Source organism: Anser brachyrhynchus, assembly GCF_964034855.1.
Source record: "Anser brachyrhynchus genome assembly, chromosome: 17".
Lineage (NCBI taxonomy): Eukaryota > Metazoa > Chordata > Aves > Anseriformes > Anatidae > Anser > Anser brachyrhynchus.
The window spans coordinates 14042144-14057993 of record NC_137710.1 but is presented as its reverse complement, the minus strand read 5'-3'; the positions used below and the strand labels follow the sequence as shown (position 1 = coordinate 14057993).

At 50.4% G+C, this 15850-nt stretch overlaps 1 protein-coding gene across 1 annotated transcript; it reads left to right on the top strand.

The window, feature by feature from the left end:
* The first annotated feature begins 409 nt into the window (after positions 1 to 409).
* SF3A1 (splicing factor 3a subunit 1) lies at positions 410 to 14182 on the top strand. The gene is made up of 16 exons (XM_080559692.1): positions 410 to 601; positions 2004 to 2116; positions 3872 to 4076; positions 4900 to 5157; positions 5608 to 5682; positions 6390 to 6540; positions 7274 to 7467; positions 8115 to 8232; positions 8351 to 8536; positions 8906 to 9027; positions 9182 to 9424; positions 10140 to 10350; positions 11151 to 11305; positions 12113 to 12214; positions 12415 to 12486; positions 13431 to 14182. Exons 1-16 carry the CDS (start codon positions 536 to 538, stop codon positions 13530 to 13532), a joined length of 2373 nt encoding a protein of 790 aa, XP_080415818.1. The 5' UTR covers positions 410 to 535; the 3' UTR covers positions 13533 to 14182.
* Positions 14183 to 15850: the final 1668 nt, after the last annotated feature.

The following is a 15850-nucleotide window of genomic DNA, read 5'->3' as shown; positions in this document are numbered from 1 at the left end:
AGGGGAGTGGGGTGTCAGGGGATGGGGGTCCCAGGGGATGGGGGTCCCAGGGGGTGGGTGTCAGGGGGTGGGGGCGTCAGGGGTGGGGGCGTCAGAGGAGATCCCGGGGGGGGTCCCAGCCCCACGTCGCCAAAACTGGAGGCTTCAGGGGGGGAAGGCGTGCGGGGGCGCCTCGCTTGGCCCCGGGGGGGGTCGGGGGCCCGGCGGCTCCCCGCGGGGCGCTGCGGGCGCTGAGGGCCGGGGGGCGCCCGGCGAGCGGGGCCCTGCGGAGGCCGGGCCTGGGCCGCGGCTTCGCGCCGCGCCCGCTGCCATGGCAACGCCCCCCCCGCCTCCCGCAATGGTCCGCCCCGCGCGCCGAGAGCCTCTCAGAGAAACGCGCTCCCCCCCCCCCACGCACAAAGGAATGGAACAGGCCGAGGCGCATGCGCGCTGCTCCTCCGTCCTCACAGCGCCGCCTGGGCGCGTTGCTTGAGGCGCGGCCGCCATTTTGTCCGCGGCCATCCCGGGGCGGCACCGGGAAGCAGCAGGCAGCGCCATGCCCGCCGGGCCCGTGCAGGCCGGGCCTCCGGCACAGCCGGCGCCCCCCGCCGAGAGCAAACCGGTAGGGGCCGGGCCGGGCCGGGCCGGGGGAGGGGGGCCGGGAGGCGCCGGGGAAGGCCCGGGCCCAGGTGCAGCAGCGCACGGCCCGGCTCGCGGCACGGGGCCCGCTGCCGCCCCGCGCCGGGGCTGGGTAACGGCGGCCCCGCGGGCGGTGTGCGCTGCTCCCCCGGTGCTGCGCTGAGGGGGCGGTGCCCCTGGGTGTGCTGGGTTCGGCCCGTCCCCTGGGGCCTTCGCAGAGCTAACAGAGCCGGCAGCGGCCCCGGAATTCCGAAATATCCCCAGCCACTAAGATCCTAAAGCTGTCCCGTGCGCCTGTCCTGGGCCGGCTTCTGTTGCGAAAGTTGCTCGGTGGGGAAGGAAGGAAGGAAGGAAGGAAGGAAGGCAGGCACCTCCGGTGTCCCCCAAAGAGCTGCTGCAGGGCCTAGCGAAAGAGAAAGCTGCCCTCAGGGAGAGGGCTGGGGCTGCAGCTCGGCTCCTCCTGCAGCACCGCTGAGGGAAACACCTCGCTGAGCTGTGCTTGTCACTGAGAAAGCTTTTGGTGCAACCTCAGTAGGGTTAGAAGCTGTTATTTCATGTTGATTTAGTCAGTGGGATTCTGGTTCCTGGCAGTCCCACGAGCCTGTAGGAATGATCCCCGGGTTGATCAGCAATGCCGACTTACTCCTGGATGTGGTGTTGCAGGCGTTCCCCTTCGCTGCCCCTCGGCCCAGCATCTAAACAAACCCACTTGGGGTCAAGGCTGAAATCGCAAAGCGCTGTGGAGACTTGTTTTGGTTCCCATGGCGTGGCCTTCCTCCTCGCCTTGCTGTGCCAGCCTCTGCAGCAGGTGCCCTTGAGGAGCAGACAAACATCGTCCCCCAGCCCTGGGAAGCTGGGGAGTGTTGTTACCTCGTGGGGCTGTTGATCCAGATTGTTAAACTGGATCTTTGCCAGAAAAACTTAATGATTTGGGGGCTGGGGAGGAGAACACACTCTTGTCCATCGTGGGGGTTGCTGTTTGGAATACATTGTTCCTACAGAACATTCCTTAAGCGTGGGATTTCAGGCCAGCTTGTTAAGGTGTGTTAGGGCTGCTGTTCTAGATGTAGATGAAGAAATGGAGGGAGAGAAATGGATTTTCCAACTCAACCCATCCAAAATAAACCTGGTCTCAGTTCACAGTCTGCCAGGCTGTGCTGTCACACCCAGATGCTGGTATACAGCGAGTTATTCAATGTTGTTTGAAATTCCTTCTCTTGGTAGCAGTTTGGATTTAGGCTGTTTGCATTTACTGCCTTGACTAGTTGCAAACACTGCAGTGAAAGGTATCTCGCTGTACCACCAGCGTCATCATCTTTGGAATAATTTTTGTGGTTATGAGGTAGCAGGACAGAGAACTGTAAGAAAAATGTTTTTCATTGCAGCCAGAAGAGGAGCCAAAAGAGGAAGCAGCACCGGCCAAGCCTGTGGTGGGAATTATTTATCCTCCTCCGGAGGTCAGGAACATTGTTGACAAGACTGCCAGCTTCGTGGCCAGGTAAACAGCGCGGGAGTTGAGTCGTGTTTCGTGGGATTTTTGTGCATCTCTTCTTCCAGTGCTGAGGTCTGCGTAGCTCCAGAAGCTGAAGCAGGTCACAGTCCCCTGGCTTTACACAAAGGTTTCTTAAGGACTGAGTTCATACCAATGAGGTTGTAGAAAAGAAACTGGAACTTAAGGTGTGTTTTGCTGGAAAAGCACTGACAGCAAATAAAATCAAGTCCTTTGCGAACGCTGGAAGGTGTGCTGCAATGGCTAGGTGACAGTTCTTCTAAATCCGACCCGAAGGGCAGACAAAATTCCAGGTAGAAAGGGAGCCCTGTTCCAAGCACTTCACTGAGCCATTAAGCCAGCAGGAGCCGTGATTATTTTATGATGCGTAGGCAAATGGCAGGCGAAGAACTCTCCTGTTGGGAGGCGCGTGCTCCTTGCTGAGCCCTGCAGCCAAGTCTCGTCCCTTTGTACCTGCGGCTTCATGAACGGTGCCAGCAGCTGGGCCTGACGCTCCCCAGCTCGGCTGCCTGTCTCCCTTCGTAGCCAGGGGAAGAAGTGCACGCCTCCAGGGAGCGATCTTGCCCCGTCCGAGGGCAGATGGACTGCCCGCGGTGTGTCTGGGATGTTTTCCCCTGCTGACTGGAACTTGCTGCTTGAGCTGCAGCATGAGTGTAGATCTCACAGTTAGGGGAGGAGCCTAAAAGTTAGATAAATTGTGCTCCTTTCAGTTCCTTCCATTTGCCACGTGTCCATTCAGCAAACACAAGGTGTTGGTGCTAGCCGTGCCATCTTCCTCTGCTTTTATTTTTAATGCTGAAGTATTTCTGGCTGTCTCTGTGCTACATGGGGTCTCAAGGACTGGATGTCGATCTTTCTGGCAGTGTACAAGTAGCACAGGAGGTAGATACCTCAGCCGACTGGGCAAATTCTTAACCTTCACGGTATCCAGAGAGGCTGAACACTGTGTGCTTCCACATCACTCACATGGAACCGTTGTTGGTGCTGGTTTAAGGCGATTACTAAATGATGGCCTAGTCAAAGACACTTACTGTGTAACTGGTTTCTGGAAGGCTGCTGAGGAGCATTGTCTTGCTCTGAGGATAAGGAAGGGACTGTGTTTATCCTTTGGTACTGCACAGACATCCTCTTTTGGGAGAGGCTCAGTGCCTGAACAAGACCTAGAGGTATCTGGAGAACACGAAGAGCAGCATGCTGCAGCAAGCTTTTAATTTTCTTAAAGTGCCCTTAGAAAACAACTGGCGGTTCGCTTGGATGGGAGAAAAGGAAATAACCCTGGTGGCTCTCCTGAGCGCAGCGTGGTTCGTTTCTGCATGGGCTGCTGATTACCTGCCTGCTCCTCACGTGACCTTTCTTGAAACAAAACCAGCCTCCAAAACTTGTTAGCCTAGCAGGTGGCTCGTAAACATCATCCAGTGAATCGTGTAATCCGTTCAGAGATGTTCGATGTGAATGTAGCCAAACAAGACTGTGGAATACCTGTGTGTGTTTTGAACTGCCTTGAGAAATGCTCACTGTGGAATGTTAAAGGCTAAGTTAGGACATAGACATAGCTAGTACGTGTATAACTGCCTCCTGTGTTGGGTGGGAGTTACTTGGAGGTAGAGAGAGGTAAACTCCTGTCACACAGGAGAGAAAAGTGTTCGGGCATCAGCCCCTCAGAAGACAGGTCTTCCTATGACAGAAACAGGCGTTTGTACGTGGGTTGATGCCCATTCGTCTAATCTTTTTTCCACCCTACAGAAATGGTCCAGAATTTGAAGCTCGAATTCGTCAGAATGAAATAAATAACCCGAAGTTCAATTTCTTGAATCCCAACGACCCTTACCATGCATACTACCGGCACAAAGTCAGTGAGTTCAAAGAGGGCAAGGCGCAGGAGCCCTCAGCTGCGATTCCCAAGGTCATGCAACAGCAGCAAACTGCTCAGCAGCAGCTTCCACAGAAGGTAAGTGTTTCTTTTCACTTCGGTCAAGAACTTTGCTCTGACTGCTTGTTTCTCACACCCCGATGTTAAGCAGAAGAATTCTAAGCACAAAGATGGTGCAAATGATACATTTGTCAAAGAAGATGGCACGCAGGCCTGGAATTTAGCATCTGGGACTTTCTTCTGATGCAGGCGTGCATCCCCCAGATGCTGGTAACTCACGGGTTTTGTGAAAGATCCAGTATATTGTATTGCTTAGTCTACTTTAATTACATTTACTCGTGTATTGACTTACACGGTACTTAGCGCTGGTGATCACTTGGAAAGTATGACTTTAGGACTCATGCCATACACAAATCCTTTAAAATCCCTTGGAGTTTAGTTTGGGCTTGTTGCGTGCACAGTCTTATATAAATGTTTTTTTTTCCCTGCCAGAAGGATCAGCTTGTCCTGAAAGTGTGGAGTACAAAACGTTGCTTAGTTGTGTCTTTATACATACGGGATGGAAAAAGGGCGCTGACAGTCTGAGTCTCTTACATGCTTTGCATGGCCAACAGTCATGCTGTGTGACACTGACTGCAGGACTGGTAATCACTGGAGGATTGTAGCAAAGTCCTGATGGTTCCCAGTGTTGTTAGCTGTTAGAACACTTATTTTACAGTAGGCCTGAATACAGGTGTCCGGATACACCTTACGTTACTACTTTCTGCCATCCTTGCAGTTGCCGGAATATCTAGACTGATGTTGCTTTCCCTCAGCAGCCGAAGGAGAAACGGGCCCTCCCAAGCGTTCGGTAACAATTTCTTGATGGCAGTCACTGAGCTGTCTCCGTTCTGCTCCACAGGTGCAGGCCCAGGTGATCCAGGAGACCGTTGTTCCCAAAGAGCCACCTCCGGAGTTTGAGTTCATCGCAGATCCTCCCTCCATCTCGGCCTTTGACTTGGATGTGGTGAAGCTGACGGCGCAGTTTGTGGCTCGGAACGGGCGGCAATTCTTGACGCAGCTGATGCAGAAAGAGCAGAGGAACTATCAGTTTGACTTCCTTCGCCCGCAGCACAGTCTGTTTAACTACTTCACGAAGCTGGTTGAGCAGTACACGAAGGTACTCGTGGCAGTTCACCTGTGAAGCTGCTTTCTTCAGCAGCAATGTTGATTTTGAAGACTACAGATGCCCTACAAAACAGTTAGACTTGAAATGCATACAGGTTTAGGAGTCCGTCCCTTAAATCTTGCCCTTTAAAAAGAGATTTCTTGCATGTTGTTGGTAGCACGTGCAGTGCTGAATGCAGTGGGTTGCTACTTAAGTGTATCAAACACTACGGCAATGTAAATAAAAGTTGCACTTTTAAAAATACTAACTATAGATAGAAGGGCAAAGAGTGAATATTTTAAGTTCAAGTACGAGGAATAATCAATACAGTAGCAACAGAAGAAACGGAACGTAGTCCCGGGGTCTGCTGATATCTTTATCTATGTGGAAAGATAATAGTTGCTTTTAAGGAGACTTTGTCAAAAAGAGTCATTGCCAACTGTCACACAAAATATGTTTCAGATCTTGATCCCACCGAAAGGCTTACTCATCAAACTCAAGAAGGAGGCTGAAAATCCCAAGGAAGTCCTAGATCAGGTATTACATCAGTTGTTTTCAAAACTGCTGAAGCGTTTCCGTTACATTTTGAATTCTCTCTTTGCGTGCTTCTAACGTACTGGCAGCCAATACAGATATATAGAGCTCCACATAAGATGGGTGTGTCCCTTGTAGTCACAAGGGTGACCTGAATATCAGGGTACTCAAACTCGCCTTTAAGCTACTAGCTACTGTTTGTACTGGGGTGGTTCACGTGTGGCACCGCAGAGGCATAGGTAACTGCGTGACGCCATTCCCAAATATTTTTCCTTCTCAGACAACTTCACTGTGACACCTCAGTCACTTGTAGTTCTAGCAATGTGTTTTTTTAACTTCTGTCTTCATCACAAAGACTGCTTGTGCTTTGGAGAGGTGACATCAGAGACTCTTTATTGCAACTCTGTAAATTGTTTGCTGATTTTGAATCCTCAACAATACGCAAATCACATCGTATCTGGGTGGCTTGGTCTTAACTCAAGAAGTTTGCAGTTCCGGCTTTAGAAAACCACTTTACGAAGCTGGTGCAGTACTCTGCTCAGTAGGCAAACCTGGGGTTGCTCTGTAAAATACAACTATTTCTTTGCTCTGCCAAGCCTCTGAAGTGGTCCTTGCGCAAATGCCTTGACGGTGTTGGTAGGGTAAACTTTAGACGCCGTACAGATGAGTATTGTGTATTTTTGGTGCTAGCTTTATGTCTGCTTGTGCAGGTGTATTACAGAGTGGAGTGGGCAAAGTTCCAAGAGCGAGAGAGAAAGAAGGAAGAGGAAGAGAAGGAAAAGGAGCGTGTTGCTTATGCCCAGATTGATTGGCACGACTTTGTGGTTGTGGAGACAGTGGACTTTCAGCCCAATGAACAAGGTACTGAAGTTGTCTTTGTAACCTCTTTGAAACTCTGCTTCCTCTGAGTACAATGCTGGTTTTAGGCATTTAGGTTTAGTTTTAGGGTTTTACAGCTGTATATCCCTCAAAGATGGATGGGGAAGCCTCCTAATAACAGGGCAGGGCTGGATTTTTTATTTTCCTGGAGTCAGTAATATTCTCCTTGCACAAAGGTCAGGACTGCACAGGTGTCTGCTTTTCCACCTGCAACAGGACAGCAGGTACTGGGGGTTCAGCTCTGGGGCTCCCCAGTTTAAGAAGAACGTGGTCCTGTTAGAGCAAGTCCAGAGAAGGGCCACGAGGATGCTCAGAGGGCTGGAGCACCTCTGCTGTGAAGACAGGCTGAGGGAGTTGGGGTTGTTGAAGGCCAGGCCGGATGAGGCTTTGAGCAACCTGGTCTGGTGGAAGGTGTCCCTGCCCATAGCAGGGGCTTGGAATTAGAGGACCTTTAAGGTCCCTTCCAATCCATTCTATGATCTTGTTCCACTTCATTACAGGTGAAAGCACCGCATGTACCTTCATCTTCAGGTGTTGTACTGATGTTGGTCTGGATGGAGTCCGCCCACTCCCTTCTTTATGCCTCGGCTCGCAGGAGCTTTTGTTAACCCTGCTTTGTAGAGAAACTTTCTCATTCAAGAAACTGGTATTTCTGACTGGTCGTTGACCAATGAATTGGGACCAAGAAACAGAAGCTCTTTTTTCTGCTTTGTAGGGAATTTTCCTCCTCCCACCACTCCAGAAGAGTTGGGGGCTCGAATCCTCATCCAGGAGCGTTATGAGAAGTTTGGGGAAAGTGAGGAGGTGGAAATGGAGGTGGAGTCAGATGAAGAAGATGAAAAGCAAGAGAAAACAGATGAGCCCCCAGCCCAGCTGGATCAAGACACACAAGTGCAGGATATGGATGAGGTAGGTAGCCAACAGAAGCAGCATCGCTTTTGCCTCATGAGATTTGTGACTGGTTTATGATGCTCTTCATCTTCATTGCAATAAGTTCCTCGGTTTCTTGAGGAAATGAGATTTCTTTGCTTCTGATGGAATTTCAAAGCAACCTGTTTCTGCCAAATGCTGTAATGCGGTATTTTTAATATTTTCCATGACAATACAGTTTACAAGAGAAATCTGGGAATTCTGAAACCTAGTGATGTGAATGTGGTATTTCTGTGACAGAGTATTTTAGGCTTTCTTCTGCACTGGAGTCTGGAACATTTGAAGACTGATTAATTTTAGGCTCTTCCTCTAACCCCAGTATATTAGCTGTCCTTCTGTTAACAAGGAACGAGGCCATGGTTAACCGTAAGTCCCTGCTTGCCCTGTTGTGGTAATGTGGAAGCCGAGGAGTACTTGCTTCCTTTTTTTGGGTCTACTGAATCTTTTAATTCCTGATTACCCTGAGGAACCGCTGTAGTATGGGTGTCCAGAGGCAAAATAGCTCAGTCGCTTTGAAGCTGCGTGACTGCTCCTACCAGTGCTACACAGAAATTTTATGCCGTTCTCAAGTCTTTTGTGTGGGTGTTTGACTACTGAAACTTTACAATTTTTTTTTCTTAAACAAGGGCTCAGATGATGAAGATGAAAGTCAGAAGGTTCCTCCTCCACCAGAAACCCCAATGCCACCACCTCTTCCTCCAACACCAGATCAGGTCATTGTGCGGAAAGACTACGATCCCAAAGGTAAATCGGGCTGCTGAAGGCCAGCTTCATTTCTTACTGTATAATCACAAAAGTGTTTGTTTCTAGGCCACATCCTCTGGTGGTGTGTTTTTTAACGGGTGCGGTTTTGTTTTTCCAGCCTCAAAACCATTGCCGCCTGCCCCAGCTCCAGATGAGTATCTTGTTTCCCCCATCACTGGGGAGAAAATTCCTGCCAGCAAAATGCAAGAACACATGCGGATTGGCCTCCTGGATCCTCGGTGGCTGGAGCAGCGTGATCGATCTATCCGTGAAAAGCAGAGCGACGATGAGGTCTATGCCCCAGGTCAGCCTGAGCATCTGACAGCGCCTGTGAAACCCACTTCCTAGATTAGTGCTACGAGCTTCTTAGCGTGCGTCCTCACTCCCCCTAGTTGCCACTGATAAGGACGGTCTTTAATGTAGCTTTCTGCGCTACGTCCTTAGCGTGCTGATTATATGGCTACTTTTGTCGTTAGTATGTTGAAGCCCTTCTGCAGAGTTAAAGGCAAAAAGCATTGGCTGCTGCTGACCAGCCGTCAGTTGCAGTCCCTTTCTGAAAAGAGCAGCACTAGGCCAATAGGTGCCAAGTAGTTTAATGATTTGTTCGAGAGTTGTGATCCTGTTTTGACTTGGAATTCTTACCTGAATTGATACCATTCCTTTTTGCCTGTAGGTTTGGATATCGAAAGCAGCTTGAAGCAGCTGGCAGAACGCCGTACCGATATCTTCGGTGTGGAAGAAACTGCCATTGGTAAAAAGATCGGTGAAGAAGAAATCCAGAAACCAGAGGAAAAGGTAGAGTGGGAACAAGTTCCTGTCGTATTGTGAATGCTCAGAGGGGAGTCTTTTGAACCTTGTTCTTGCTGTAAAACTGGTGTCTCGATCTATTTGTAGCTCTCATCGTAGTCTGTGTGGGCTGGGGTTATTCTGATGTATTTTATCCTGTCAGGTGACCTGGGATGGGCACTCGGGCAGCATGGCCCGCACGCAACAGGCTGCTCAGGCCAATATCACTCTTCAAGAGCAAATTGAAGCTATCCATAAGGCCAAGGGACTGGTGCCAGAAGATGACAGCAAGGAGAAGATTGGTCCCAGCAAACCCAACGAAATGCCCCAGCCTCCCCCTCCTTCATCAGCATCGAATCCCCCAGCGAGTGCTCAGCCCATCACATCTGTGCCTCGTCCGCCCACAGTAAGTGCTTGGGCTCCCAAAAGGAGACAGCTGTGGCCATAGTTAATTAGAAAGGAGTCCTGACAAAGCTCAAGGGTTGTAGCAGGCCACTGGCTGGAAGCAGATTTTGAGTGAAGTTAGTGTTTCCAAATAGCTCGTAAGCCTTCAGGGGTTCCCTATTGAACTTGCTATTAAAAAATGAAAATAAGACATAAGTGAAGTCTCTCATCCTTAGCAGTATCAAAAAGGACTCGATCAGCTGGGCAGGGGAAAAACCTGGGTGGTGCCTTCTTAGAGGAAGGAAGTATGGCTAACAAATGCACGGGTGGGGGGCTCTTTTTTTTTTTTTAATTTAAAAAGACATGATGCGGAAAACGAAAGTAGTGGCAGGTGAGAAATCTTCATAGATGCCTCACTGCCCCATGTTCCCGTGCACCAGGGGTTCTGCTGTGACCCTGGGAGAGCTCCTTCTGCAGGATCACGGTGTGGCTCGCGGTCTGGTTCCTGAGTGGTGAGGGAAGGAAGAACTGCTTGATGTGTTAATGAGGTTTCTGTGCCTGTTTACAGGAAGCTTGGGCTGGCCGTACGGTGAGCACGCAGGGGTTCCCAGCAGGTCTTTGCCCAGCAGAAGTCCTCAGTGTGTTGCCTTGGTTATTTTAATTTTAATCAGGACTGCAGACAGCACTGAGATGATCACTGCATGCGTCTGCTAAGAAAAATGACCTTCTCTCTCCAGATGCCCCCTCCTGTTCGTGCCGCTGTCGTTTCTGCTGTTCCCGTCATGCCTCGTCCCCCGATGACTTCTGTGGTCCGTTTGCCTCCGGGGTCTGTCATAGCCACCCCTATGCCACCAATAATCCACACCCCACGTATCAACGTTGTCCCAATGCCGCCGTCCGCTCCTCCCATCATGAGCCCCCGCCCGCCTCCCATGATAGTGCCCACAGGTCAGTAACTTCAGCTCTTGCCCGTTAATTGTCAGCCAGCTCCCATCTCTCGTGAGCTTGAGCTTCGATTCCCTTTTTCTTTTTGTGCCTCTGGTAATGGTGTGTAACTGGGACTGCAAACCAGAAATCTCATCTTTAAGGATTTTTTTTGCGTTAATAAGACTTAACGCGGCAGCACTGCTTCTGGGCTCCAGTCTTCTGCTGCAGCATGAGAGACAGCACAAGGGTTCGGTCTCGGTGGGGCGCTTTATCTCTGCGTCCCCACTCGGTGTCCCTGGGGGTCTGACCAGGTGAACGCTGGGGATCTGTGCTGCTTTCCAAGAGGAAGCAGAGTAAAGCTGATCTGCCAGCACCTCGCTGGGTGTTACAGCTTGTTAGGGAAGTTGCTGCTGCAGGAGGAAGAGCTGTTGTCTGGCTCCATTCCTCATAGCGGCTTCGTAGCATGAGGTGATTTTAGTTTAAAAAGCACAACATGAAAACGCTTCTTCCGCTTCTTCCTTTTTTTTTTTTTTAAATTGAAGTGCTGGCACCGCTGCATGCCAAACGGAGAGCATTTTCTTTTTTGCAAGATCTGCAGGAAACTCTTACGCTGCTTGTTGTCTTTTCCTGGACTGTTTCCCAATATAAAAGATCTAATGTTTAGAGTTTGCATGTTGCTGTTGGTTGTGTTAACTTCCTGCATGTATTGTGGCATTTATTTTCAGCCTTTTCTAGTTTGCGAATGGAGTTTGTGTAAGGGATTATCTGCTGTATACTCGGTGGATGACTGCAGGTTGTGCTTTTCCCCCATCCCGTTCCAGCATTCGTCCCAGCACCTCCTGTGGCTCCGGTTCCTTCCCCAGCCCCAATGCCCCCTGTTCACCCACCACCACCTATGGAGGATGAGCCGGTTTCAAAGAAACTGAAGAGCGAGGACAGCCTGATTCCAGAGGAGGAGTTTCTGCGCAGGAACAAGGTATGCGTGTGGGCTGGCTGCTCGGTCAGAAGTCCTCGCCCTGCTGGGCTGTTTGTTCAGCCTCCTTGTACCCAAAGGGGATGTAAAGTCCACTGACGACGCAGAGGGGAGCTGATGTGCAAGTATTTCATGAGACAGTGACTTTCTGAGAGGGCTCCTTCCTCCTGTCATACCTAAGTGAGCTGAACTGCCCTATATTTTGCTGGAAGGAGCAACGGAGCGCTGCACACAGAAGCCCAGTGAGATGGTACCCTTCTGTAATTAAGGGCAGTGGGAAACAGGTTTATAGTAATGTAAAGAAGAGCTAATGCTGGTAAGCTTTTAAGCAGAAGACTGCTAAGCTGGAGATGCAAGGAGATTTAATATATCAGTGTCAACATGGTAGTATGGTAGTGCGACGTTCTGTAACAACGTGGGCAGAACGTGGGGCTGAATTCCTTCCCGAGCAGTGGCATCACCTAGGGTTGAATTTTAAGTCCTTTAAGACGGGAATGCTGTTTTTCTGGACGCTTGCACTGCGAAGCTGCCTCCTGCTTTTGATACTGCTTGTGTTCGCTCTGTGATACTCTGAACGCGTGTGATGCTGGGTGAATGGCAGACTAAGGGGAGAAATCCAAGTAAAGGTTTTGTTTTGGTAACGGCAAAGTGACTTTCTCAATATTGAGACAAATAAAATTTCTGTGTATTCACTCAGCAGTCAAGATAAGCGATTAGTACTGGGAAGGTCTATAAATACTTTGTCTGCCGCTCTTATCATAGCCCTGAGCCTCCTTGCCTGTGAGAGACGTTATCTTTGTTTCCTTGCAGGGTCCTGTCACGGTCAAAGTCCAAGTTCCCAACATGCAGGACAAGACCGAATGGAAACTGAACGGCCAAGTGTTGGTGTTCACCCTGCCGCTGTCAGACCAGGTATGTAGCTTATTAACCTGGCCTTTATCCCTTGCCACTTTGTTGTGGAGCATCTCCATGTTGAGAGTTGCACGACAGGAGCTATAAAACTGGAAATTCCCCATGCTGTGGCCTCTTGCCAGGCTGTGTGGCTGGGGGTGCAGCGCTGGCTGGCTGTATGGTGTGGAAAAAGCCTGAGGAAGCTCTTTAATTCTTCGTAGGTGTCTGTTATAAAGGTTAAGATCCATGAGGCCACGGGGATGCCAGCTGGGAAACAGAAGCTGCAGTACGAGGTGGGTATAAGTCCTTCAAACACTGCTTCTGTGTCGGTGCTTTCTCACACAAAACCTGTCTTTTTTTTTAAAGAAAAAGTTGTGCCCACTGAGATATTTGGAAGAGCAGGGGAAACGGATTTCCTGTCTGTACAGCACACTTGGTTAGGGTACTGTGCGCTGTTTCAGCAGGACAGACCTCTAGTAGGTGGCATCAGTGGAACTTCGCATCCTCACTGTTGCAGATGGGGCCTCAAGGCCTTAATATGTTCTCTCAAATTAACCTATTTTATTGAAGGGGGGGGGGGGGGGATGTGTTTTGGGGGTGGGGCTGGTTGTGATTTTTTGCATTTAAATACAGCAGTTTGCCCCTGCTGTTCTGTCACACCCTCTGGAAGGTTGGGCAAGAGTGCCTTGAAACCCTGGGGGCTCTGAAAGGGTTTTCACCAAAACACTGAAGGGAAGAGGTCTCTTGAGGCTGGAGCTGTTGTTAAAAAGGAACAGTGCCTTTCTCATTTGTTTTCGGTCATGCTTGTGCCCAGGCACAACCTGCTGCCTAAGCAGTGAACTTTGAGCTCTTACCTCCCCAGGAGTTTTTCTGTGGGCAGATAGTGTTAACCCTTAGCAAGAAATAAAAATTATTTGAAGGAGATTAAAAGAAAAAAAAAAAAGAGGGGGAACTAAACAGCTTCATCTGTTGTGGTGACTGATTCTTTCTGTATTTGTAGAGGTGTGTATTGTATACTGTCAGTTCCTACACTTGCATAATTCCCAGCCTACTCGGCTCTTCCCGTGCCAGTCTTGTGAGACTCTGGGATCTCTCCAGGCTTTTTCCAAGCCTGCAGTGTTTTGTCATCACTCTAGTTTGAGAGTAGGGCCAGGAAGGCTTTGTCTATGTGGGGTTTTGTGGGAAGGGACCATTAAGGTTTCTGCTGTGACCGTTGTTTATTTCCTTTTCTCCTCAGGGCATCTTCATCAAGGATTCAAACTCCCTGGCTTATTATAACATGACAAGTGGCTCTCTGATTCACCTGGCGCTCAAAGAAAGAGGAGGCAGGAAGAAATAGGAGCCGTGGAGCCCTGAGATGTGACAGCTCCTTTGCCACTTGTGTAGTCCCAACCATTCAAATCCTCCAGCCTTTTAGGGGCCGCTGTGACAAGCTGTAGACTGCCTACCAACTTGTTTGAGAAGAGAGACTGTGAACCCAGTGCCTGGGTGGCTAATGGGGGGGGGGGGCGGCTGGTAGAGCCCTGAAAGCTGCGTAAGCGTAGTGAGCTAGTGCGTAACTGCAGCGGTCTGCTAGTGATCGATGCTTTGCTAGAATGCTGGTGTCCAGGTTTGTTGTCTCCCCGGTGAATTCCCTAGAGAAGCCACATTGAGGTCATGCCCAGCTTAGTCTAGATCCATCTTTGAGGGATTTATACTGACCAAGAACATCATCCGTCTGACCACAGTGTTTGCTGCTTTGTTTAACCTTTTTTCTAATTGAAAACTTCTTTCTCAATGTACTTACTAAGCCCCTTGTTCTTTTTCTGTCTCAAATCTATCCGCAAGAGCCTCTTGCACTGACCCTGACTTGGAATTTTATCCTCCCTCAGTGTAAGTGTGCGTGGCTGTCCCTTGCGATAAAGGAGATCCGGGACTGCATGCTAAGCAGCTTCGTGCTTGTTCTGTACAGCCCGTGATTTCTTTTAATAAACATGCATCTCGGTGCGAGGTCCTGTTTGTAGCAGCTCTCGTTCTTGGGGGTTTGGGCTTTTCAGGTGGAGGTGTGCCTGACTTCATAGCGCTGCGGTCCTGGATGGGTTGTGGGGAAGTACACTGGTCTTTAAAATCAACTATTTTATCCTAGGAAATGCTCTGATTTCCTAGGAAAAGCTTCAAGAAAAGGGTTTCGTTAAAATTTTCTCAGCGCTACCCCTGTATTCCCAAGCGTACCACACATGTGCGTACTCGTGTTTGTCTGTGTATGGGTATAGAGAGGTGGTTTTGAGCTTAAATCTCGTTAGTGGGAATTTTCTTGGAAAAGTGTTTCACCCTACCGTGCGGTTAGCATCTCCTGGTTCCGGAGAGCATTCAGATCCACAGAACAGATTATGCCCTTACCTTCTGTCGAAGCTGTGTGGCAGTTTGAAACGCCCACAGCCCAGGCACGGCAAGGCCGGGTTAAGCTGTGGAGAGGTAACGAGGTGGCCAAGGAAGGTGGGTTGTCTGCTGCTGCCCCAGCAGCCACGTCCCTTGGGTACCTCTGCTCTTTTGGGACAATCCAAAGCCACGGGTTGGTTGTTTTGCTTTCTTTTGTGCGATGTCCAGGCCTTACAGGAAGATCCTGTTTACCTTATTTTGTGCTCGGGGGGGGGGGGGGGGGAAGAGAGATGAAGCAGGAGTGAAGAGACAACGTCCTCCGGCCTCCTGTGTGCTCATCGCAGGGCGGGCGGCCGAGGAAGCGCTGTGCTGCAGGGAAGGTGCCTGGCACGGGCCCAGCCCAGGTGGCTGCTGCTTCTCCTGCTCGGCCAGCTGCCGCGGCTGGCAGGTGCCCACGTGTCTGCGAGCGGCGCGCGAACGCGGCCCGCTCCCCTCGAGCCGCAGGATGCCGAATTAATAGCTTCTCTGCAGGTGTGGGCAGGCTGGTTGGGTGTACTGAGGATGTGGGGGTGCGCCTGCCCCCCAGGAAGGCGTGCTCATTGCTTTCCTCTTGCTTTTAAAGACTAGACAATAATAGTGTGGTAGGGTTAGGACAATAGGAACGATGTTTTCATAGGGAAAACAAAATGGGGGGGGCATAGCTTGGAGCCATTGCAGTGGAGGTTTGCTAAAGAAGCGTGCGAGTAGCTCGCTAGTGAGTGGTGTTTTCCAGAGCTGATAAAAACTGCAGAGAAAGCTCTGAAATGGAGAAGTCATGTTCCTGCACCCTGCGTAGGACAGGACTGTATTTAAGGTCATGCAGCTTTTTTTTTCTTTTTTTTTTTCTTTTTTTGTCCCCTTCTGGCTGCACCCGCTGGTGCTGCGAGCAGCCACAGTGCTTGTGCAAGAACCTGGCCGCCCTGCCCAGCCACGGGTCGTTCCTCGATGGCTCCCGGTGGAGGCTGTGCTGGTGCCTGGATGACATTTCCAGCCTCCGCCGCAGCCAAGCCCGGTTTATGAGCCTGGCAGGGCCGAGCACCCAGCCCCACGCTCCTGCAGGAAAACACACGCCGGAGCGCTGGAAATAGCTCACAGGGAGCCTTGCCAGCAGCAAGCCCGTTTCAATCTAAATATTACAGATAAACGTTGTAGCAGACTGTCCGTGTGTATCTCCTACAAAACAACTGCTATCGGAGCCTTCCACTCCGGCGCTGAGGACCTGCAGCGTGGGGGTGCCGGAAAAATCTGGAGAGGGCTTGA